General features: G+C 39.5%; 1 protein-coding gene and 1 long non-coding RNA gene across 4 annotated transcripts; one reads left to right on the plus strand and one right to left on the minus strand.

Annotated features, from left to right (window-relative positions):
• The first annotated feature begins 295 nt into the window (after nt 1-295).
• Nucleotides 296-18,555, plus strand: LOC130904645 (glutamine-rich protein 2). 3 transcript variants are annotated; one of them, XM_057817554.1, is made up of 12 exons: nt 296-932; nt 10,108-10,188; nt 10,254-10,365; nt 10,444-10,529; nt 11,012-11,152; nt 11,268-11,381; nt 11,703-11,771; nt 11,859-11,971; nt 12,072-12,137; nt 15,475-15,543; nt 16,580-16,755; nt 18,417-18,555. In XM_057817554.1, exons 1-11 carry the CDS (start codon nt 735-737, stop codon nt 16,719-16,721), a joined length of 1,191 nt encoding a protein of 396 aa, XP_057673537.1. In that variant the 5' UTR covers nt 296-734; the 3' UTR covers nt 16,722-16,755; nt 18,417-18,555. The 3 variants fall into 3 exon arrangements, with proteins under 3 accessions (XP_057673537.1, XP_057673536.1, XP_057673538.1); XM_057817553.1 differs by having other exon boundaries at nt 16,580-18,529; XM_057817555.1 differs by lacking the exons at nt 11,703-11,771; nt 11,859-11,971; nt 12,072-12,137 and having other exon boundaries at nt 16,580-18,529.
• On the minus strand, nt 17,012-23,294 carry LOC130904646 (uncharacterized). Its single transcript, XR_009060881.1, has 3 exons — nt 22,990-23,294; nt 19,685-19,876; nt 17,012-18,498 (listed from the first exon to the last, which is right to left on the minus strand). It is a non-coding gene; the product is annotated as an uncharacterized LOC130904646 (long non-coding RNA).
• Between the last annotated feature and the right edge of the window lie 2,839 nt (nt 23,295-26,133).

Genomic DNA, 26,133 nt, shown 5'->3' on the forward strand with positions numbered 1-26,133 from the left:
CTACAAAATTTAAAATAGCATTTTTTCTCTAAGCAATTAAAAAATTAAATCTTAAAAAAATTCTCCCCATTTTATTAGTTTTTAAAAAAATAGCTTTTTAAAAATAACTGTTGTTGCAAAATAGTCACATTCCAGCTCGAAGCCTGAATGTTTTTTTAAACCATAAAGTAGATGCTAGGTGTTGTCGCTAATTTGCATTATATATAAAATTATTTGTAGTTCTCTATTTGAATTCCTTTTATCTTTTAAATATTCTAATTAGGTATGTTACTTAACTTTCTCAGTTTGATTGAGCTTCTACTTGAAAGCAAAAACACGTAAAAAAAATTATCGTAGCATCATGGGGTTGATTTATTGAATGACATGGATACGAATTGAATTCGTTTAAACTGGGAAGACTAGCTGTGAGTGCCATTGACGGCACTAGACGTCCAATCTGGAGGTCCAGCAGCGACAATGGCAACCGATGAGTTCAATGAGTGTCCTACAAAGGGTTAATAAAGTTGTCATGAGTCAAATTAGAAACTATTTGGGGACACGAGTAAGGAAATAAAAGTAGTGTAGTAAAGAATGTCCCCTTTAAAAATCAGGTTCAAGCGCTTCAGTGCCTTATTTTTGCCTGACAACAACCCGAAGGCGCCTCACGTTGCTTAGCAACGCCAGACGCGGATGCCAGCGGTCGGCAACACGCCGCCAGACGGTCAAAAGGAAGGAAGCGGCGGCAGTGTTTGACGATGCGGCGAGATGACGACGCGACCTTCGGGGAGCTGGTGGACGAGAGTTTCGGGGGGGCCCGCGCGGGCGTGCTGGACTTGGGCTCTTTGCGCCGGCTGCTGCTCGCCATCCTCACCCGCTTGGGGATCCGCGACGAGCCCGCTCACGGTTCCGAGGTGGTTGCTCGCATCCGGGCCTGCGAGGACGGACTAGCGCAGGTCACACTTCCGCCCTTTGTGTGTAGCTCTGTGTGTATGGAGGTACATTTGTGTCTTTATTATTCAATCCCCCCAAAAAGTTGCTTCAATCAAAATATATATTTTCAATTTAAGAAAACGTAGTTCAAAACTTTTTCCTCTTCAATCAAAAAATGGTAGTTCAAAACATTTGCACTTTAAAAAAGTGAAAAAAAATATATATATATATTTTCAAAAAAAAAAAAAAAAGGGAGGGGGAGGACAATTTTATTTTTTTAAAAGGTTTTTTTCTTTGATTGAAATTTTTTTTTTTTTTGATTGAAGCAACTTTTTTGGGACTGAATGATTTAGACAAGAATGCCATTATATTGACCAAACAAAAAGAACGGCTTCAATCAAAGAAAACATTTTCATTGAAAAATTAAGTGTTCAAATGCAAATGTTTGAGTCAAATATTTTTCGCATTCATAATTTTTTTTTCTATGATTGGAATTTTTCGATGATAGAAATTTTCTTCTTTATTTTGGATTGAAGTTATTTTTCTTTTGATTTTTTGTTGTTGTTAAAAGCCACTCATTTTTTGATTGAATAATAAAAACACAAATTTGTTTTGTGGCCCAAACGCAAAACAAAATTACTTTGATTAAAAAACTTGTTTCATAAAAAAAAAAAAAAAAAAAAAAAAAAAAAAAAAAACGACTTTAGTCAAAAAAAAATAAATAAAAACAAAGAAAAATTGTTATCAAATGCATTTTTTTGAGTTTCATTTTTGTATTCAGATACATTTTTTTGATCGAAGTGACTTATTTTTGATTGAAAAGATTTATATTTTGTTTGAAGCGACTTTTTTTTTTTGATTGAAGCAATTTTTGATGAAATAATAAAGACACAAATATACCTCCATATGTGTGTCATGTAAGTTCTGTGTATATGTATATCAATCTGAGCATTTGTGTTTATGTAAATTTGTGCATTGTTATCAGGGATGGAAAGTAACGAAATACATTAGTGTCGTCACTGTAGCAATGTAGTTTTTTGGGTTGTATTTTTTCAGTTTTAATTTTTTATCTGTAATTTTACTGATGTGAATTTTGTTAGAATTAATTGATAATTAAATTTTCTCCCTTCCGTTTCTTTTAAAAATACATTTAAGAAAAGAAATTAATAGAAATAGAGTGAGATAAAAAATGGAAAATTTTGTATCCATGCTAGTCCATAGCATCCATCTGTCTCCGATAAATGCAGTATAGTGATTTCTCGTTTTTCGCAGTTAATGGGGACCAGAACCTGCTGCGATAAGTTAAAACCCGCGAAGTAGCCCCCCCTCGAAATATATTATTTGTGTGTGTTCAATGTATTTATTCAAATTTAGCATTCGAAAGAGATACAGAATATGACGTTTTTCCCGAAGTATAATTAGAAAAAAAACGTGTGGAAATGTATATATATTTATGTATATACAGTGCCTTGCAAAAGTATTCGGCCCCATTGAACCTTGCAACCTTTCGCCACATTTCAGGCTTCAAACATAAAGATATAAAATTTTAATTTTTTGTCAAGAATCAACAACAAGTGGGACACAATCGTGAAGTGGAACAAAATTTATTGGATAATTTAAACTTTTTTAACAAATAAAAAACTGAAAAGTGGGGCGTGCAATATTATTCGGCCCCCTTGCGTTAATACTTTGTAGCGCCACCTTTTGCTCCAATTACAGCTGCAAGTCGCTTGGGGTATGTTTCTATCAGTTTTGCACATCGAGAGACTGACATTCTTGCCCATTCTTCCTTGCAAAACAGCTCGAGCTCAGTGAGGTTGGATGGAGAGTGTTTGTGAACAGCAGTCTTCAGCTCTTTCCACAGATTCTCGATTGGATTCAGGTCTGAACTTTGACTTGGCCATTCTAACACCTGGATACGTTTATTTTCGAACCATTCCATTGTAGATTTGGCGTCATGTTTTGGATCATTGTCCTGTTGGAAGATAAATCTCTGTCCCAGTCTCAGGTTTTGTGCAGATACCAACAGGTTTTCTTCCAGAATGTTCCTGTATTTGGCTGCATCCATCTTCCCGTCAATTTTAACCATCTTCCCTGTCCCTGCTGAAGAAAAGCAGGCCCAAACCATGATGCTGCCACCACCATGTTTGACAGTGGGGATGGTGTGTTCAGGGTGATGAGCTGTGTTGCTTTTACGCCAAACATATCGTTTTGCATTGTGGCCAGAAAGTTCAATTTTGGTTTCATCTGACCAGAGCACCTTCTTCCACATGTTTGGTGTGTCTCCCAGGTGGCTTGTGGCAAACTTTAAACGAGACTTTTTATGGATATCTTTGAGAAATGGCTTTCTTCTTGCCACTCTTCCATAAAGGCCAGATTTGTGCAGTGTACGACTGATTGTTGTCCTACGGACAGACTCTCCCACCTCAGCTGTAGATCTCTGCAGTTCATCCAGAGTGATCATGGGCCTCTTGGCTGCATCTCTGATCAGTTTTCTCTTTGTTTGAGAAGAAAGTTTGGAAGGACGGCCGGGTCTTGGTAGATTTGCAGTGGTCTGATGCTCCTTCCATTTCAATATGATGGCTTGCACAGTGCTCCTTGAGATGTTTAAAGCTTGGGAAATCTTTTTGTATCCAAATCCGGCTTTAAACTTCTCCACAACAGTATCTCGGACCTGCCTGGTGTGTTCCTTGGTTTTCATAATGCTCTCTGCACTTTAAACAGAACCCTGAGACTATCACAGAGCAGGTGCATTTATACGGAGACTTGATTACACACAGGTGGATTCTATTTATCATCATCGGTCATTTAGGACAACATTGGATCATTCAGAGATCCTCACTGAACTTCTGGAGTGAGTTTGCTGCACTGAAAGTAAAGGGGCCGAATAATATTGCACGCCCCACTTTTCAGTTTTTTATTTGTTAAAAAAGTTTAAATTATCCAATAAATGTTGTTCCACTTCACGATTGCGTCCCACTTGTTGTTGATTCTTGACAAAAAAATTAAATTTCATATCTTTATGTTTGAAGCCTGAAATGTGGCGAAAGGTTGCAAGATTCAAGGGGGCCGAATACTTTTGCAAGGCACTGTATATATTAGGGATGGGAATCGAAATCCGATTCCAATTCGGAACCGGTTCCGAGTGTTTCGAGGCCTCGACATCACAATGAAAAAGCCTTAACGATCCCTTTAAAGAGCATACGACACGAGAAAAAAAGTCTTAAATGGCATTATTATGTAAATTAGAATCATATTTTGAGACGATTCGACTATATACAACAATTTAGCAAAGCGCAGATGACGAGAAATTAGTCTTTTAATCTGCCGGTTAGCCACGCCTACCATTATAGGGCTTTAGCGTCCCCAACAGGTGGAGGACATCAGCGGTAGACTGGGCTCATCGGTTTTACTATTCAGCCCATTGAGGGGGAATTATTCACAACGAGGAAAACGCGACGAAGAGGGCCGCAAAATGTCATTGTTTCAGTCTCTCTACTCCAATATTTTTACAGGATATTCTTTTTATCCAAGTATTTTTCCCCAATAGCTATATAAATGGCTTGAGAAGGAGCAGTCAGTCCGTCGAGGGGGAACTATTCACAACGAAGAAAACGCGACGAAGAGAGCGGCAAAATGTCATTGATTCTGTCTCTTTACTTCAAATTTTTACAGGATATTCTTTTTATCCAAGTATTTTCCCCAATTGCTAAATAAATGGCATGGTCATGACAAATAACAGTCTTGTGCTGAATGGAATATGAAATAATAAAAATGCATTTATTCAGGACGACATGGCAAAATTACTCCATAATGGTCAAAACTGTCGACTTCACCTTTACTGTCGCACCTCCCGAACGATATTTTATGACACCTAAATCAGACATATGTCATTTCCCTTCCCCGGCTTCGGAGAATGTAAACAAACCAGAAGGTGTGACAGCTAGCCGACATGCTAACCCAAACCGAGTGATGTTTCAAAGTCTTCGAAGCAAAAAAATCACACATAACTAGCCTGGATTAGTTGACATGACGACCCGGTTGTCAATTGTCTTTGTGGATCGGCAAACCGCCCGGCGGAGAGCAATTTACAGTTCGTTCCCTGGAGGAGGGTGGCTGCAGTTGTTGTGCAGCTAACGTGCTGCTAATGAGCCTGAGGAGAGCTTTTTACATGCCTATCAATGATCAAACGTAAGTAGTCTTTTATTTAAAGGAAGTTTGTAGTGTTTACTTTGTAATCGCTGTATTACTATTTGACATAATACAAAACAAGATGTTTACTCACTTCCTCGTAAGTCCAATGGTCCCACAGTGAATATCCACGGTGAATGGGAACCTTTTGAAACTCCAAAAAGGCGCATACGCCTCTCCCTCATACAGAATGATTTTACTGCAGCCGTTTGGCTGGCGTGATGCGAAAAATAAACGTATTAATCCGCAAAATCAGCTGAATCCTTCGTCCTCATACACAACAGTACACTGTATAGTGAAGAGGACACGTCACAGCACCCTCCTCCTCAATGCAAGACCGAAGGCGGAAGTCACTCATTTTCATGGCGCGGGATTAAAAAAAACTAAAAAAATATAGCGATCGCTTCCACACACAACCAAGCGGTCCATATCATTCAGGGGCATAAAATACCGGGTGTATTATGAAATAAACATGCTTTTTCGTGTCACGTGCACTTTAATGATTCCTAAAGACGCGTATTGCGTCGTGACATGTGTTGTTGTCCAGACGCATCAAACTAGCATGGCGCCAAGAACCACTCGCTCCAAAGTTTGACTACACTTCACCAGGAAAGAGTGTGAAAATGAAAGGTTACGACGGGTAAGCACGAGCATTGTAGTGACGAGATTTGTCGTTCACTTGAGTAAACGAATCCATTCCGGTTCGTTCAGTAAAAAGATTCGTTCAAACAAATCGTTCAACGAATCGTTCGCCCCCCTCATCTCCCTCCCCGCCCAAACGAATCGTTCGGTTACTGAACGGGAAGTGACGTTGCCGAACGAATCACCAAAGACCGCTTCGCAGTATAACTGAACGGGAAGTGACATTGCTTGGTCCCTCCCTCTCTTCCACATTGACCACTCGTCGTAGTTTCAGAAATGAGTGACAGGCGGTATCATTCTGCTTCCACAGACAGCCTCGTCTCCCTCCTGCTGCTGCAAAAGCGAGGGAGAACTTCCGCGTCGTCTGTCCTAGTTCTATGGGCTCAAAGTCATGGCTCGTGCTTGCATTTCGATTTAGGACACGGTTAAACATTTTCCTTTTGTGAGGGGAGGAGGGGGCGGGGGCGCACGGACTTTCTTTAGCAGGTTCTTGATCACACATGCAATCACATATACAGCATGTTTGCTGTCACGAAAATAAAAATACATCGAAAGTTTAATTTCTGAATATGGAACGACCAACACATCATATTTACATCTCGCTCTGTTGTATTTTTGTTTTTTAGTATTAAGATGATCGTGTTGAATTTTTGCACTGGTGTTAATAAATAAAATAATCCGGTCAGCTCCCCTGTCGTCCCCGCATCTCAGATCGTCAAATGCTGACGAGAAATAATTGTTTGCTCTTTACGATGTCGCCTTTCTACTCTCATTAGTCTGTTAAGAAAAATGTAGACATATTGCGACATCTCCCGTGTCTGCGTGCGTTGTTTTGGGCGCTTGAGTAGCACATGATGGACGGATTGACATAATTTGTCAAACCAACCAACACCCGACACGCTGACACGAAAAAAAAAATAAAACACTCGGGAAAAAATTGACATGTATATACAGTTTCATTGCAAATCAGTATTATGGTGATCATACTAAATATTTTTTTCTGTGCACATATGAGGTAAATATCGCTGCCATGAAGCCTCCATATAGTGACAGTTCTCTGCCCGCTCTGACCGCAGCTCAGCTTTTGCTTGCCTCGTAGCTACCCGTGTTTTAAATTACTGTAAATTTGATAGTATGTCGTCATAGGCAGTCACGAGTTTGTTGAGAAAAGTACTACTCTAAACAATGCTCGCTAGATTTGTGTGGTGTTTTTGTCTGTTTGAGCAGCATTTGATAGGCTCCACGTTAACAAATATGTGACAAAGTCATTTCCTTTCATTTTCTGATTCGTTCACCGCATAGTCATTACTGGAAAATCAAGTTAGCAGCAAGCTAGGTCAGGAACCGGAGGACCGAGTCACTGAACAGGAAGTGACAAAACACAGTCTTGCCCCCCTGCCTGCACGCTGGCTGCTTATTGGCCACACGTGGACGTGAGTGACAAACGCCCTGATTCTGTTTCCGCTCCCTCCCCTGCCCGCGATGAGGCTGGCGTCTGATTGGTCGTGTGCGATGTCAGAAGACGCTGCCGCTTGCTCAACGCCCTCCCACGCAGCGAACAAGCACCACCTTCATAGAACGAATCAGTGCAGATGATGATTAGTTCGGTCTCGTTCACCAAAACAATTCGTTCAAAAAGAACGAATCGTTCGCGACCGATACAACACTAGAGCATTGCAGCCATAAACATAACAATGACAGCACGTAGGTTCAAACGCTCGAAAGTGTGTCTTCACTTCACGAGGAAAAATTACAACAAAGCGACTTGCAGTCATTGCAAGGTGGAGATAACTGCATCGGGAGGGAATACGATTGCGCTGTCCTCACAGAGAGGATCAGTCCTGGCTATAAAAAATATAAATAAATAAAAGTCCCGGCTATACAGCTAGCTAAACTCCCAAATGACGATGCAGAAGACGTTGGTATAATTTGCTGACTTTATTCAACCATCACCTGAAGAGTGAAACTAAGAATAGAAATGAAACAAATCAATTTCGTCCCCAATAACAAACAGGTTTGCATCAATGTAAATCAGCGATGATTAGCTGCTAATACCAGTATGGTTAGCATTCGTTCGCTAGCATTAGCACATCATTCAAACCACTACACAACTGGATTTAAGTGTCCGATCGCTAGTGGAAACACAACAACAACAACACAAAAGATGATACATACAGGCGTTGCCTCTGTAGATATTAACATTAACAAAGAACGTAGGCTCGTAGAAGTGTTTCCCTCTCTCACTCACTTGGATGCGGCATTTCTTCTTTGGGTGTATGCGCGCTCCAGTAGTCCTCAAACTGCGGCCCGCGGCCCAAATACGGCCCACCCTCACATTTGGTCCGGCCATTTTGATTTTTTTTTTATTTTTTTTCTCAATCGTGTTACGTATTTTCTGGCCTTTCCCTTGAAGAATTCAGAGAGGGTTATTTGGTTATTATCTATTTAATTAATAGTGTTTTTATTATTTATTATTATTTTTATTATAAAGAATCCAGAAAGGGTTATTTGATTGTGGCTTTCTGAAAAACAATAATTTTTTACATTTATGCACTTCTGCAATCGTCACACTTTTTCTGTAACAAACTGACCCCGGCCCCTCATCAGAGAAGGGAAAAGTTATGTGGCCCTCACAGGAAAAAGTTTGGGGACCCCTGCTTTAACACATATTGCCAAAGGCAGAACAAAAACCTATCTGCCAATATATACCAATATTTTTTATTTCTATTAGATAAATGTTTCAGTAAAATGTTACACATTCTTGTGTATTTGCCACTTATTGCCACAGTTAACATTGAGGCTTTGGGCCTCTTTTGATCTCGTTGTGAGTTTGTAAGGTTGTGACTTCTGATTAAACAAACTCGATGCCAATCAAAACGTTTGTTCTTTTTCCCCAAATTAGAATCGATAAGAGAATCGATAAAGAATCGAATGGTTAAGCAATATCGATAATGGAATCGGAATCGTAAAAATCCTATCAATTCCCATCCCTAGTATATATATATATATTTTTTTTTTAATAAATGGTTTTTAAGCACTTCATATGTAATAATTATGATACATTTTAAAAATGTTACTGTCCAACCAAATTATTTTTAAACAAAGTAGAAAAATGTTTGTTTTCTTGATTAAATACTTCTTTGAGTGAGTCTACTCAAATCCTCCCAAGCTGCTCACTTACACACGAGTTGCCACAGCAACTGTTTAACAAGTTAAACGATGATTGACGCATCCGCTGCTTTGAAGTTTTGACTTCCAAGCATCTCTGGCAAGATCAAACCTTAACGTCTGTAAATCATCGTTAACTTTAATAAGCAACTCCAATGCACTGCCTGATCAAGAAAAGCAGCTGGAAGGAGAGTGAGACTACGTGGTAAGATCGGGACAGCTCATCTGTGTTTATTTATTTGTTTTTTTAATTTAAAAAAAATCAGCTGTGGACTAATAGATCACTGTACCAGACAGTAAAACATTGTAGAAACTCACGTCAAGATAGGTGCTGCACATCGTCACCGTATTGGACGTGGATTACGACTATTAGTGGTGGAACAAATGTGTGCAGGGCCCGGTTACGATGAGCATAAATGGGACGAGCGGACCGTCCAACGGGGGTGTTGCTAGTATTATTAGCGGCACTCTCAAGACGATCATGAGTTAGAATATGCCGATTAACTAAATCCTTATCATGGCAACCGTCACCATTGCAGAGCTTTAATAAAACCTGAAAAAGTGTGAGGGTTGAGGTATTAAATAACACCGAGCATCTTGTATTCCAACTAAAATGTAGTCAAAATTAAAGTTTTTTTTAACAATTTAAATTAAAACCAACTACTAAGGAGTGTTGCAGCCAAATAAAGTGTGTGTGTGTGTGTGTGTGTGGGTTCACATGTTACATGTACCTTAGCTGGGAGCAATGACGAAGCATTAGCATATAATGTTGACAAAGTGTGGCGTCTAGATGTCAATTTTCAGGTTGCCCAGTAGCCTCGCAGGTGTTTTATAGATTAATAAATCAGGTGCTGATTGGTTGTAGTACTCAGCGACAGCGACAGAAATAGAACCATTTCCTATTTTCTTATACTGCATTGCTAGTCCGCGTGTGCACATACAGTATACGTGCATGAGCGTGAAATTTCACGTGCACGGACGTGTGTCACTTTGCCACAAAAGGGTTGGCGATTTTCGTCACACTTGTTAAATAGAAAACGTATTGAACGTGAGCGACGTTGCATCCCGTGTGTTTTGCCCCTTAGTTCCGCCCCTGACAGCTGTTAACTATAACTCAAGAATGAATAAATGGATTATTATCAGACTTTTCTAAAGTTTTTAACATGAAACGGAAGAGGTGGTTGGATTTTATTCCAGGTCCTGAAGCTGGTTGAGGACATTCAGTCACAGACGTCAGCCCTCAAGCTGCAATCCGAAGAGCTTCACATCCGCCAGCAGGTTCCTTGCGACATTCCAACGTGTATTTATCTCTTGGTCCTAAACAAGGTGGCATCCGTTCGCAGGGCGAGCTGAGGGACGCGGGCGTGCGATTGGAAGCTCGCATAGATGCGCTGGAGACGCAAAAGGCCGACGGCGAGCAGATGGATATCCTACGACGACTCATCCGCGACACGGGTCAGCTTGATGTCGCCATTCGACATTTTCTCCTTTCCTTTTCATGCAGTCACATCTTGTTTTTCTGTCGACATTAAGACCAGCGTGAGACATGCCGACACCTGGACGAGCGCGTGAGGCTTCACGAGGAAGCTATCGAGCGTTTGACCAAGGAATGCCGTCAAGTGAGCCACGCTCATTTGTAATACAGAAACATACGCTTGCTTCATCGTACGTTAAATCCCAAAGCTGACCCTTGTCCGTTTCAAACAACCACCTAAATCAGCCTTTCAGGCTGCTGGCTTCATGCTGAAAATTGCTAGCATCCACATAACAGTGCTTTACGCAATGGTTTGAACACAGAAGATGCAGCAAAACCAGTAGACAGCCAACCAAACCAGCCTCGCATACTTTACTTGTCTCAATGATCAGTACAGATGATACACCAACCAAGGTGGCCACGCCCAAAGGCATGCGGAAGGCTGGAACATATTGCTTTCAGATGGAAAAGATAGTGCTTTGAGTTATGGGCATAGTCACGGAATGACACAGCATTGTAGTACAATTAAGTGTGATGAAAGTTTTTCAGAAAAATTATTGACATAATCGATTTATAATGTGAGACGATGGCAATTTCAATGATGTCACCATATTCTTCTGACCTCAGCTGGATGACCTCCAAAGGGTTTTGGACCGCATGAAGTTGACATTGACCTCTGACCCATACAAGCAGAGCATTCAAAGTATCAAGAACTTCGGCAAAAAGTCGAGTCTTCCAGCAGACTCCGAGACGGCCGCCGCAGACGAGGTCAACAAAAACTAACACTGCTGGCGTGTTTGTTTGTGTGTGTATGTCAGTGTAAACAGTTGTGTGTGTAAATGAATGCCTGTTTGTGTGTTCCTTTATGCATTCATGCGTGCAGCTGTCTGGCAGTGTGTCGGCGTCCATCTTGAAACTTAAACGCGAGTGTGACGAACTGCAAGAGGCCATCGGGTGTCTCCGTGACGACAACAAACACAAACACGTCCACATCCAGGTAAACCAACTTCCAGGTAAACCAACATATTTGAAAACGAAATACAGTTCAACACATGAAACATACTTAGATGTAGTTGTTTTCACACAATCTTCAAAACACAGGTCTAGTTAATGGCTACAAAGCCGAAACACGTTTATTACTGTGTAATCACAGTGTTATAACAGTGTTATTACAGCTTTATTAAGGCCCCAATTGTCAGGCTGCCACAAATGTGCAGTACATTCAAAAATCTGATGCAAAAACACACAAGTGGTACTACACGGTTATAAACGTACTGGAAACATACAGTATTTTCATACTGAAGCATGGTTTGTATAGCACCTGCTGAGGACCTCTGAGAATCTGCAGGAGAACAAAATCGACAAACGCTCCCTTCACGTTGAAGTCGTAAGATTCTTCCGTCGGAACATGCAGTTTAGCTATGATGTGTGGTGAAGTGTTTTTGGGGCCTGCGAGCACGTACTTGTGTCACAGAAAAAGCAGCTGGAAGCTCAGTGGAAGAGTTTCCAGAGGAGCCGCCAAAGGCCTCACAGTCCGGAAGACTCTTGGCTTGACGTCCAGGACGGCAATGCTGCAGCTATCAGAAAGTAGGTTGGGCATCTCTCCGAAATAATAACTAGCAATTTGTTTTTGAGGGCTGAGGGACATACAGTAACTTCCTATCGTTGTTTTTGCGCCTGCGTACAGACAGCTGCTGGACACACATCATTGTCTGTCATGTGACCGTCACATCGTGACGCAACTTTATGCAGCGTGAGTCCTTTCAAAAACCACAGAACGGATTCAAAAAAAAAAAAAAATCGGCTACAACAGGAGTGTCATTGAATAAGCTTGTCATTGACAGTGAAACACATTATTCTACAATTATTTTGATATTTGATTGTTTAGACATTGCTAACCTAAAAATTGTCCAAAAGATTTTTTTCAAGCCTCTGAACAGTATATCTTCTGATTTGTTCATTTTTAAAATATTTTTTTTATTTAAAAAAAAAAAAAAAAAAAGACAAAAAAGGGATTTACAGCAACACTAGGAGACTTTTTAACCTTTATAAAATATTTTCATAACATTTGTGATGATATGTCGACTGACAACTAGTTAAATGACACCTTTTATTGGGGGTCTGTATCTCTTTCATTGGCACTAATTAACTTTGAGGAGGGTGGCAGGAAACCTGCCACACAAAAAAACTACAAATGTGCTGACTGCTTTACGGCATACTCACTTCCCCCTTTCCTCATTCGTTATAAAGACGAAAGTTGATGTGAACACTTTCACACAAATTCTGCAAAGATGGCAGAGCAACAATAGAGACAAAAAGGTTTGTTTGAGGAGACAAAAAAAGAATAAACATTGGCCTGGCTTTCGTTCGCTGGCATGACCCGAACTCATCAGCGCTGACAAGTTCGGTTGAGGGGGATGGGTGGTTTGGCCGGAGGATCAGTAGGGGAATATGGTACAAAATTGAACATTTCTTATGCTATTTTTTTAGCCACAGCTGGATTCAGTACCACATTACTATTCATCCTTCACACAGCCGCTGGAAACAGAAATGTCTAATCCATCAGCAGGCAACCAGTAGATCAGGATTTTACGACACCTTGCGCTGGTCCTCATGGCAAACGCAGTCTTCCTTAACCCAAAACACTAAAATCGACCAAAACAGAAAAATTACCTATTGTTGCTTCCCCCCAAAATTATATTCGAAATGTATTTGAAATAAAAAATGATTTAAAAAAACAGTAAATATTTTCAAAATTCTGCCGACTTAGATGAAAGATGGTATCTTTGTAATAATTAAAATTTTGATATCATGTTTGTTTCCAATGCACAATTCCAGCTAATGTGTTTGACTCAGAGTAACATAATAACACACAGTGGGGCAAATACATATTTAGTCAACCACCAATTGTGCAATTTCTCCTACTTGAAAAGATTAGAGAGGCCTGTAATTGTCAACATGGGTAGACCTCAACCACGAGAGACAGAATGTGGAAAGAAAACCCAGAAAATCACGTTGTTTGATTTTTAAAGAATTTATTTCCAAATTAGAGTGGAAAATAAGCATTTGGTCACCTACAAACAAGCAAGATTTCTGGCTGTCAAAGAGGTCTAACTTCTTCTAACGAGGTCTAACGAGGTCTAACGAGGCTCCAGTTGTTACCTATATTAATGGCACCTGCTTTAACTCATTATCGGTATAAAAGACACCTGTCCACAAGCTCAGTCAGTCACACTCCAAACTCCACTATGGCCAAGACCAAAGAGCTGTCGAAGGACACCAGAGACAAAATTGTAGACCTGCACCAGGCTGGGAAGACTGAATCTGCAATAGATAAAACGCTTGGTGAAAAGAAATCAACTGTGGGAGCAATTATTAGAAAATGGAAGACATACAAGACCACTGTTAATCTCCCTCGATCTGGGGCTCCATGCAAGATCTCATCCGTGTCCTCAAAATGACAACAAGAACGGTGAGCAAAAATCCCAGAACCACATAGGGGGGCCTAGTGAATGACCTACAGAAGCTGGGACCAAAGTAACAAAGGCTACTATCAGTAACACAATGCACCGCCAGGGACTCAAATCCTGCACTGCCAGACGTGTCCCCCTGCGGTTTGCTCAAGAGCATTTGGATGATCCAGAAGAGGACTGGGAGAATGTGTTATGGTCAGATAAAACCAAAATAGAACTTTTTGGTAGAAACACAGGTTCTCGTGTTTGGAGGAGAACGAATACTGTATTGCATCTGAAGAACACCATACCCACTGTGAAGCATGGGGGTGGAAACATCATGCTTTGGGGATGTTTTTCTGCAAAGGGACCAGGACGACTGTTCTGTGTAAAGCACAGGTGTCAAACCGATTCCAGAAAGGGCCAAGTGGGTGCCGGATTTTGTTCCAACCGATTCCGTGAAGAGAGTTTAACCAATGAACTTCCTGCTGAAACAAGCAGCACCTGACAAAGTTTAACTGATTACACATGTAAAAGATCTGATTGGTGAAAAGCTGTCCTCTTCACTAGTTATTAGTAGTAGTAGTTTTTGCTTTATTTTTATTTTTATTTATTTATTTTTATTCTGTGATTAAATGCGATCATTTGTCTTGGTTTTTACGTTGTGTTGATTTAAATGTGATTTTTATGGTCTTCATGTGATGTAAAGCACTTTGAATTGCCTTGTGTTGAATTGTGCTATATAAATAAATTTGCCTTGCCTTGCCTTCACTGGTTGGAAAGCAAACCTGCACCCACTTGGCCCTTTTTGGAATCGGTTTGACACCTGTGGTGTAAAGGAAGGAATGAATGGGGCCATGTATCGAGAGATTTTGGGTGAAAATCTTCCATCAGCAAGGGCATTGAAGATGAGACGTGGCTGGGTCTTTCAGCATGACAATGATCCCAAACACACAGCCAGGGCAACAAAAGAGTGGCTTCGTAAGAAGAATTTTAAGGACCTGGAGTGGCCTAGCCAGTCTCCAGATCTCAACCCCATTAAAAAATCTGTGGAGGGAGTTGAAAGTCGCTGTTGCCCAACGGCAGCCCCAAAACATCACTGCTCTAGAGGAGATCTGCATGGAGCAATGGGCCAAAATACCAGCAACAGTGTGTGAAAAGCTTGTGAAGAGTTACAGAAAACGTTTGGCCTCCGTTATTGCCAACAAAGGGTACATAACAATGTATTGAGTTGAACTTTTGGCATTGACCAAATACTTATTTTCCACCATGATTTGCAAATAAATTCTTTAAAAATCAAACAATGTGATTTTCTGTTTTTTTCCCCCACATTCTGTCTCTCATGGTTGAGGTTTACCCATGTTGACAATTACAAGCCTCTCTAATATTTTCAAGTGGGAGAAATTGCACAATTAGTGGTTGACTAAATACTTATTTGTATATATATGTCTTATTAGCCCATTCATAGCAATATAGTAGTTTGTGGCAGTCCTAGTCTGCAATAAAAATCTATCATTTATATATACATATATATATATATATATATATATATATATATATATATACATATTCATTAAATGTATTAATTGCCCAGGCCTAAGATACATATTTTTGTTTTTCATCTTTGTATGTGTGCAGAAAAAGTGTCTTGCGGGCGTGGCCTTCCGGCAGCAGCACCAGGCCTACGTCAGAGCTGCAGGGCTTCAGGTGGGATAGGGGTGCGGTAGCTCAACATTGTTGAAAAAATATATGCATCAGAGGTGATTAAGGGAAGGGAAGCTCACCCCAAAATGTCAAAAAATAAGGAATCAAATGTATACTGTATACATTTCATTGACTAAATATGCGCTACGACACGCTCAACTTTGGCTTCTTATCACTTCTTACGATGTGGCTTACTTTTCATCCATTTGCGCTGCCTCACAGTCCTTTAAACAGTGTGTACACTGCGCGTCTCCACAAATGAGAGTACAGTCTTGCACTACAGCGAAACGAGATAAGTCATTGGCTAAACGCTGGGTTTATCCTGACCATTAGACACTGTGCGTCTCTGGGTGATTATGGGCAGTGGGCGGGGCTCGGCTGGTCCAGATGCTCTACTTCCCTGCATGATGATTGAATGATCTGTCTGAGGCTGAATCCCTTTTTGATTGACGGCAAAATGAGCGAATCGCTGATCTTGTCGTATAAACATCCGTAGGAGACATTTTTCAATTTTTATTCCGTTGTTCTGAGTTGAACCAGATATTTGCTTTGTTAAAAACGACTAGCGAAAAGTCCAGCATGTTTCTGGTGTTTTTTTTTTCTATTTTAGCTGCTTGTGTTTGGAGACGACTTCTGACACTCTAGTTCCAGCTTGTTTCTGGTGGGGTTTTTTTCTATTGTAGCTGCTTGTGTTTGGTGACTTGACTTCTGACACTCTAGTTTCTTTCCCTACTGAGCAGCGGGTGTCGCTGAGCCCCTCCACCGTCACAAAGTACTCACAGGCGGACATACTTTGAGCTTCCCCTCATTGAAAGACTAGCCTCAGCCACTGATATGCATGCACATTCTAGATTCAATTTTTTGGATGTTGTTGAGTGTTTTTGAATGAAGTTGAATAACACTACACTACACTATGTACACTATTCAACCGCACTCAACTTGTTGAAAGTTGACTATTGTTGATGTCACACAAGTTGTGTAGCGTGGATGAGGATATGAATCTAACATTGACCAGGTGACACATGCATGTTGCTTTCAGGTACCCTTCGGTATCCCGCAGCTGTGGCGGGGGGCGTGCGGTTTCCACGCCCTCTCGGCGACTCCACAGCGGGTGGAGACCCCGCAGCCATATGGGGGCGCCAGCTCCCCCGAGTCCAAATAACTTGGATTGTCAATGTTAGCTGATGGGTTCATAAGGAAGAGTGTAATGACAATGTAAGGATTTCATATTGGTCCATGTTGATTCTTAGCGAATTTGTTTTTTTGATTCAAGTGTTATACGGAGGCTACTGCTGATTTATTTGAACATTATTTTAAATAGGTCCGCTAGTTCATTAATTTGATAATAAAGTAAAATGGCATATTTTCGGACTATAAGTCGCCTCCGAGAATACTGTAAGTCGCACCAGCCAAAGAATGGACAATGAAGAGCGAAAACAACATTTATGAGTCAAATTTTATGAGGGAAAACATTACATTTATAATAAAAAAACAACAGAAAAAAACCCTTTATTATTATTATTAATGTATTAGTCAAAGTTAGGGTACAATCTGTAAAAAAAAAAAAAAAAAATGTTTTAGTTAGATTTACTTCCTGGGTCGTGACCTCACCAGGATGACATCATATCAAGAAGCCCCTCCCTTCCTCGCATTGAGCGTTTTCACAACATGAATAAAATTGGAAGCGTTGCTCTCTGAATATTCATACTCTACATTATTCACATACTTTTTTTTTTTACACATGATTCAACAAATAATTTGAAAGGTTTGGCGGTGAATGGTGTTGGCAGCAAAGGAGTTCATGCCGGTAAAACCGTATAATTAGAATACATAAGTACAGGTAATCCCCTACATGATTTCTATTTTACATTGCCAGACTATTGTCCGCCATTTTGTTTCCAGTCGTTTATTTTTGGTTTTGTGGCATAAACAGTACCTTATTGTACCTAACAGTATTATATTTATTAATTTATTTTAAACGTAAGCTTTCAAAAGTGACAACAACTACTGAGCAAGAACCAAGGATTGAAAATGTGGACCATGAAATGCCAGAGAGCGCCGCCGAAGTGCTGAGCGGAGTTTTAATTTGCCCCACTAACGACGCTAATTGTACAACACAGCCACCACTGGTATCTTGCCAATGTAGTTACCCCCATCAAAAATTGCATCCCCTGGCCGCGGGAGCGCACACATTAGTTATGAGTTATGTTGACTTGAACAATTACTTGAAGCCAGAAAAGAACCACAGCTATATATTTTGGACATCCAACGTTTATTAAACTGTAGAAACGCCATACAGGACTTGAATTATACTAATAACAGTTATAGGTCATCCTACGAGTAAAAGAGTAAAACGTTGCCTTTTTTTTGATGTTCAGTACTTGTGTTAGGTTATATGACAGAAAAAAAACATGTTTTTTTTTGTTGCTGTTGTTTTTTTATGGATGGGCCATGTTTTAAAACTTTGTAGATAACCAGATCACCAAAACAGAAATCAAGCAAATCAGTTCAGCGCAGTGGCTCAGCCCAGGGGATACAATTTTTGACGGGGGTAACAACATTGGCACGCCACCGGCGGGCGTACCATATTTAATGGATGACAATCTTGGCGAAAAGTATAGCTGTACTATGCAGCCTGATTTAGAATTCCCCTCAAGAATTATGAGGGGAAAAAAAACAAAAAAAACAAACATTCATTTTCAACTTATTATCATGAATATTCTTGTAAGTTAATTTTTATTGCTGTCACTGCGTTTCGGGGTCATCAACATGCTGTACCCCCCTGCCTCAAAAGTCAAAATCCGCCTTCAGCCCTCCTCCTTTGGCCTCAAACCCTTCCTAAAATGAAAGGCCTTGCCCTTGTCGGATGCTGCAAGGTGCTCTGATGCCTTTCAGGTGGCACGGTGGTATCCAGAATGCGCAGTGGTGGCAGCAGCGCTTGGTGGCCGGTCATCGCTGCTGAAGTACATTGAAACACACCAAGCCAAGTGTCAACACAAAAGCAGGACATAACGCAGAGGAAAAATTATAAAGATGATGATAATAATTAAAATACTTTTTCTTGGTTGTGAAGATTATGCCTCCATTCTTAGCTAGCAAAAACAAAACTGACTTGATGTTCATAGGTATGTTAAAATGTTGAGAGAGAATTGTCTTGAGTTTATCCAATTCCAAAATCCAAACATAAATGAAATTATTGGGAAAATTCAAAATTGGCCCATTGGCAAAATGATGAAGCCTATGTAGTATTTGTGTTTTTTGTAATCCAAATAGGGAGCATTTACAGTGTGGGTATCTCAGTCAATTTTTTATGTCTGTGGCATCATCAGAGTAACTTCATATTTCAAATACAAGTCAAATGAAGTTTTTACAAGCGCACGCACAGAGTTATTGAATAAATAACCAAGTGCAGGCGTGCATTCATGTAACGCTATTCTCGCATTCGGCGTGATGTCACGATGACGTCATCTCGCATAGTAACGTGTCGCCATTTTGAGAAGGGGGCACGCACAGAGAAACATCTGTAGACAAACGTCTGAAATTCATATATTTCAGCTGTGTTTTGCGTATTTTTTTCATACAAACGTCTTAAACATGACTTATTATTATAACGAGTCACTGCCGACAGATGCGAGGAGGCGATATAACTTATAATTAGTGTGTATTGGCTTGCAAATCTGCCCATACAAAGTCGCAGCTAATAGCTGGATAAACAATCCAAAGGAATGGCGTGCAGTAGAGTTGGGAAACATCTACAACTACCTCATAAAGTCACCCAGTAAGTTGACCTTTATCAATTACGTGGAATATGTACTGTGTGGAACTAAGAAAACTGGTAGTATATACGGAGTGATTATTTCTGCCGTAACCGGTAATTCGTCTCCAAATGTTATTTAGCCGTGAACCGTGGTAGTACAACTAAAAGGGGTGTCTTGAGGCAAGAACGCAGTGCATGAGTCATGTCACGGCAAAATAACCAATTCCCACCAGGCCAATACTATACCGATTGACCAATCAGAGCAGTTCAAGGCAAAAGAAAAATAACGCTTTGCGAGTTGTCGGTTACGGTAATAATAACCACTACCTAGTCTATTGAATCCTAGCAGCTAATTGGGGCAAAAAAAATCGATTAAAGTTTACTCACCAGTAATAAAATGTTGGCTGCAAACGTAAATGTGCCTGGATTTAGGTTCCCATTGGCTTGAATGTTCCACGGAGCCATCTTCTTTTACTGTTCCTCGATTGATTGCTTTCAGCCATTTGCTTGTCGTTTTCTTCTCACGAGGAAGAATGAAGAACTTCAAATATGGCTCCGACTTCTTCCTTGTGTTACAACCTGCAAGACAGCAACTTTTAGTCATTGCGACAGAAAAAAGACCGCAAATAAGACAACGCGTTTGTACTACAATGCACGACAGAGCAACTGCTTGTGACTCGTGTTTTGCCCCCATTTCAATATGGGGATGCTTTGTTGTGGCTGGTGATGTCATTAATGCACGGATGTCCGACTGTGAGAATAATTATCGCGTTGCACGCACACACTATAAGCGTATCTAACCACATTTTTTACTCCTTCCCTGTTGAGCATGTCGCGAACGGACATTCCTGTGTGAGGATCCGACGTTGCCGATTGGGCCAATCACAGGAGGCGCGTCGTAGAGTCCACAGTCTAGACGAGACGAGCCGATTGGCCGCAGCTGAAAGGAGGAGGCGGGCCGCTAACAACTGCGTCAGACTGTCTACAGTCTGAACTAGGGATGGGCGATTCAAGTGATTTTGGATTCGATCCGATACCAAGTAATACCAAGGCCAAATATTGCGATCCCGATCCGATATCGATACTGGAAGTTCATATTTATATATATATTAGGCCTGAACGATATATCGTTTAAACATCGCCATCGCGATGTGCGCATGTGCAATAGTCCCATCGCAAGGACGTGCGATAGTTTTTTAATTTCCTTTTTTTTAATCCACAAACGTTTGTTTTGAGGAAGGAGAGGGGAAAAAAAGCGCACAGCTTCTCTTTCTCTCCAGCAAGTCATCGGCTCCTCCCCCTCCCCCTGCAACAGCGGAGTGGAGGGAGGAGGGGCCGAACAGCAGAGCGGAGGGAGGAGGGCCCGTTCTCAAAGTGAAAGCAAGCAATCAACACGTTGGAGGAGCAAGGAAGACTGTATCCAAAAGGAGTTTTGGAAGTATTTTGGCAAGAACAAGACTATAAGGGACAAAAAACAGCCCTGTCGACAGTGCCTCGCCATGGTTGCCTCAAGAAGAAGTAATCTGTCAAACATGTGGGACCATTTAAAACGCAGGTATCTATGCATTCCTGCTACGAGCTCCCCATCAGAGGCTTTTTAGCACAGGTGGGAACATTGTTAAGTGCCAACGTTCTTGTCTCAAGCCTGCTATAGTGGATAAACTAATAGTCTTGGCCAAAAACCTATGAGACCCAGTTGAGAATTGCTGAGCAAGGAAGGTGGACGATATGCAGACAAATACATAACACAGCTGAAGGAATGTCTTTTCTTCTTTTTATTCATGCTATCAGGAAGGCAGGAAATTTGGGAGTTAAAATTGTTCTGTTATTCATCACAGTTATTTGCAGTTATTCAGTTCAATTATTTACAAGTTCAATTGAGTTTGTTTCTTTTATATTTAAATTTATTGTAAACCGTATTTTTCAAATAACTATATATAGTACAGCTGCACATAAAGTTTTGATACTTAATATTTTTGTTGAAATATTTTTACAACTTTGTTGCCGTTTTGCAGTTTTATATTGTTATATTTTGTGTAAACAACTCAGGGGACTAATGCACTTGCACTTTTATTAGTCAGATTTAATATTTAAGTTCAAATATGTTGACAACTTTGTTGTTTAACTGAGGTTTTTATGTATTGTTATAGTTTGTGAACTCTTGTCATATTTAATATTTTTGTTCAAATATGTTGACAACTTTGTTGTTTTACTGAGGTTTTTATTTATTGTTATAGTTCGTGAACAGCTTTTTTATTTGTCATATTTAATATTTTTGTTCAAATATGTTGACAACTTTGTTGTTATTTTACAGAAGTTTTTATTTATTGTTATATTTTGTCAAAAACTTAGGGGACTAATGCACCTGCTCTTTTATTTATCATTTAATTTATTTGCTGCTGTTGAAGTGTAAAATATTGTATTCAATAAATGATCTATTTTGTGCAGACATGACTTCCTGGATACCTTCATACAGAAATCTTCATCATTCACAAATTAAACGGTATTATATGAATACACTGTGGTCACGGTGTGTTATGTAAAGTATTTCCAAACAGCTATTCAAGTCATTTAGTGAAAATTTCTTTAAAAAAGATAGATCTTTTTTTTTTTTTAATATCGCAATATAATATCGCAATATATTGCAAACCTAAAAAAAAATCGCAACAATAGTTTTTTCCAATATCGTTCAGGCCTAATATATATATATATATATATATATATATATATATATATATATATATATATATATATATATATATATATATATATATATATATATATATATATACAACCCTGCAGTTCTCAGCCATTCTGATGATATCTAATGTACAACTACAGCAAGCACTCAAAAACTATTAAAAGTCTCTGTGTCAAATATGCATTGCAATGGAAAAACTGCTGCTTTTAATAATTAGCAAAGCAGTGTCCTTACAAACTCACAAACCAATCCATCAACAACAAAATCTGATTAGTCAGTCTCACTCTAACCATGACCCTTAAATTCATATGCACAAACTATTTCCCTGCTACACGTTGTATTTGATCAAATTTTAATCTACCTCAGTTAAATATTTTTGATTTAATTAAAGAACGAATTAATAGTAGCATGTTACCGCCCTGTAATGGTAGATCATTAAAAACAAATCCAATAAACAATAGCACTTTCCGTTTTTGATTTTTATTTTACTAACACAATTTTCAAAGATTTTGAAATAGTTGAAACAGACCTTTAACAAAATAAAAGTAAATAGCAGCAAAACATAACAGATCAAGCATTTAATTGTTTGTAACATAAAGAATATGGAAATTTTAAAATGTTAAGTAATACTTTATATATTTTTTTATACCCAACTTGCTTGCTCGTAGTTCACTTGACTATCCTATGGACGGTGATGTGGGCGGATTTGTCCTCATTGCATCAAAAATGAATAAAATGGAGACTCACATTTAGGTTACAGTAATACTTCGTTATGTCACTTTGGTCATTTTACCTTTTTTATATAATGCGGTATGAACTTTGCTTTTCACAATTAAGATGTAGCTATAACTTTCCATTACAAAGCATATTCAGTAGTGCTGCAAAGTTCTTTTTATGTAAGATGACAAAAACGCCATATTTATCGTTTCATATTGCACATCAGCCACTAATGCTTATATCGTCTCTGATTATCTATTAGCACCTCCATTACCTGGATAAGTCCTGCCTTTCGCAAACACCACTTCTAAAGTACTTTGCTTTTGCTTCGGCGGCGTGGTCTTGTCTTTTCTCGTGTCCCCTTCGGCTTGAGCGGCACATTTTTCATTTATTTTGTCGTGTGCTGCGGGATGCACGTTTCTTAAGTGTTTCGTTAGGTTTGTGGTATTAGGCACAAACTGTGCACTTAGCCTCGTTGCTATTCATTAAAATGAAATATGTCCAATCCAGACTTCTTTTACAATCCGTCGTCAATGCCGCAGCCATGCTACCAGGCTGGTAGTACCAGCTTCCAAATGTTTGTTTGTTGTGACTGTGTTGGTGCCTCGTGAGAGGGGCGGAGGAAAAGCATGCTGATCGACAAAGGATAGGGACGTAAATGGGGACAGGAGCAGACGCCGGTGCACTGCTTATGTGCGTGTAGAACGCGAAAGGGAAAAGTAGTACAAAAGTGTGCACAAAAATATACCCAAAAAATAGACAAAGAAAATATAATATATTAATTCCAAATATCGATACTTTTGCTTGGGGATCGATACCTAAAACTTAACGTGCTGGATCAAAATATCGATATTTTGGTATCGATCCGCCCATCCATAGTCTGAACCGTTCCACGTTCTACAGCTGCACTCCTCGAGGGCCAACGTCTTGTACGGGGCAACGTTAGCTGCTGTTGGCCGTGTGCTGCGGCCGGCACACCTCAGCATTAGCGAACACGCTACTTCCGGTTGTTTTGCTCGGATTACTCAATAAACGACGAGAGTAAAATGACTGTACATCCCGCCAAATCACCACATATTCCAAATAAGGACCTCAGTTGAGATCCAAGACTAGAATTGGTGGGGTTTGTTTATCTGCTAGACACAAGTCCGTGCTAAATTTTCCACATAAGGGGAGGTGCAGGATTGATCGCTTGTAATCACTGAAATATGGATATAAACTTTATTCTCGAGACCACGTGTTGGCAGATATGAGACGGAGGAACCAGCTGCGTATTGTGAACACAAGATTTTATTGATGTTGGCAGGCAAAGAAAACAATCAGGTCATGCGGTTTTGAGTCGCTGACGACCTGACACTGAATGCGATGCGTCCGTGCCTTATATACAGTTTTACTTTGTGACATGTTTGTGTTCTGTCATTAAGGAGCACTGTGTCTTTGTGACAGTGTCTTTTTGACGCATAAGTGCGATGGAATATGCTGACAATTTGTAGAGAAGTCAGGCACATGAACACGTTTGTTCATTATTCTAAGAAAAAAGCAAATCAATACTCTCTGGTTCGGAGTTCTATATGCTGTCAAGCGATTACATTTTTTAATTGCGATTAATCACATGTAGTCCATAGGTAACTTGTAATTAATCATATTTGAAAGAGAAATAAATGCACTAAATGAGTTTATTAGGTTTTAATATGCTTATTAACACAGGAGTTTACCGATGTGCTTACCCGACATAACTGGAATGTAAAAAAAACCAAACAAGTTTGGCAACTTACACTTGAATAGGCTTGTAAAGATGAGTTAATCAACAATTAGTGCTTAGCACGTCAGTCTCACATTTCCAAGTAGTACTCAGTAAATACTCTGTTATTTGTATTTTAATGTATTCCAAAATTTATATTCTTAAAAAGAAAAACACACACACACACACACACACACACACACACACACACACAAAATTGAAGTCAACATTCTCGGGTTTCCGTCCTCGATGAAAGCAGATTGATCTTTGTAATGAATCAAAAAGAGATATTTGCTAATATCTGCATTTACTTTGAAAAACAATGATATATGACTAGAATACACTGTAAAAAAAATTGCTGTAAATTTACGGCCAATTTTGAAGACTAAAATACCGTTTTTGTGTTAAACAGTTTATAATTGTAGTTCGCAATGCAGTGTGGGTATTTAGCAAGGCATTGTGGGTTACCAACATTGAAGGAACAAGACAAATGCTGTAAACGGTATGTTAATGTTTCAAATACATGAAACGACAGGTTTTTTTGGGAAACTGAGTTTTGACTGGAAAATTGGAGCATAGTCAAAACGACAGTTTTTTTTGGAAACTGACTTTTGACTGGAAAATTGGAGCATAGTCAGAAATCTGACATCTTTTACATTGTAGCTATATAGACTATGTTTTTTGCCAGTTTCAATAAAAATAACTGGACACCGCAAATAATTTGCCATCAAATCCTGGAGAACCTAATTACCCACAATTTGGATGTTGGAGACTCTTCAGAGGATGACTTTAGAGGACATATGCTGCTCCTTGTTCTTCAACTTACATTGAGATTTATGTCTACCAATTTATAAACAGTAAGTCAATTATGTCTTACTCATATTACCTAAAAATATTTGATATCAAACTAATGTTCAGGGGATTGCTGGCAAGCGATATGTAATAATGATGTGTATTCCTCTGGAGCGCCTTTAAAGGGCAGTTTTCTACTGTTTGCAAAAGATGATGCCGAGAGTATGTATTGGGGAAGTAAATACAAGGTGTTTGCCGGTGAGCATTTCAGGCCCGGATCTAGGTTTACTCACCAGAGTGGGCACTAAGAAATCTTGAGGGGGCACCCCCAATGCAGGCTTCTTTTTACCCTCTTCATTTCTCCGGGCTTGGGATTGGCGCAAGTAGGACACTGGCTTGTGTCCCGGGACAAGTAACAGTAACTAAGTTACTTAAAAGTAACTTGTCAGTTACTTTTTTTTACCAATTTTTCTCTTTTTGCTGCCTCAACATAAAAATGACAACAAAAAAATGTCATCGCACGTAATTGAATTTTTCACATAAGGCTTAATCTTTGAGTTAGCGAGGTTAGTTAGTCGATGGAGTTGTTTTCAACCACCATTGACTCGCGCTAGTCTAGCCACCTCGGAGCCCTGAAACTAACAAATAACTGACAAACTGCACGGAATTTGTTCAAATCAACTCCAACGACTAAATAAACCCCCGCTAACTCCAAGATAAAGCCTAATGTCAAAAATTCTGAACTTCCCCTTTAAAATAAAGACCTAGCTGTTAAAATATTGTCTATAAAAGTTGTAAAGCAATAAAACAAACAACAAAAATTAATGAAACGAACAAGAATCCTACAACGTATATTTCGTGGGTCAAAATCATTTTTCGAGCAGA

This window comes from Corythoichthys intestinalis, chromosome 16, assembly GCF_030265065.1.
Source record: "Corythoichthys intestinalis isolate RoL2023-P3 chromosome 16, ASM3026506v1, whole genome shotgun sequence".
In the NCBI taxonomy this organism is placed as follows: Eukaryota; Metazoa; Chordata; class Actinopteri; order Syngnathiformes; family Syngnathidae; genus Corythoichthys; species Corythoichthys intestinalis.

Bases quoted from the DNA above. Each gene is read 5' to 3' on its own strand.
- LOC130904645 (XM_057817554.1), top strand. From the start codon at position 735: ATGCGGCGAGATGACGACGCGACCTTCGGGGAGCTGGTGGACGAGAGT. The intron at 11,153-11,267 runs GTCAACAAAAAC...TCATGCGTGCAG, and splicing joins AGACGGCCGCCGCAGACGAG to CTGTCTGGCAGTGTGTCGGC. The intron at 11,382-11,702 runs GTAAACCAACTT...TGGTTTGTATAG, and splicing joins ACAAACACGTCCACATCCAG to CACCTGCTGAGGACCTCTGA.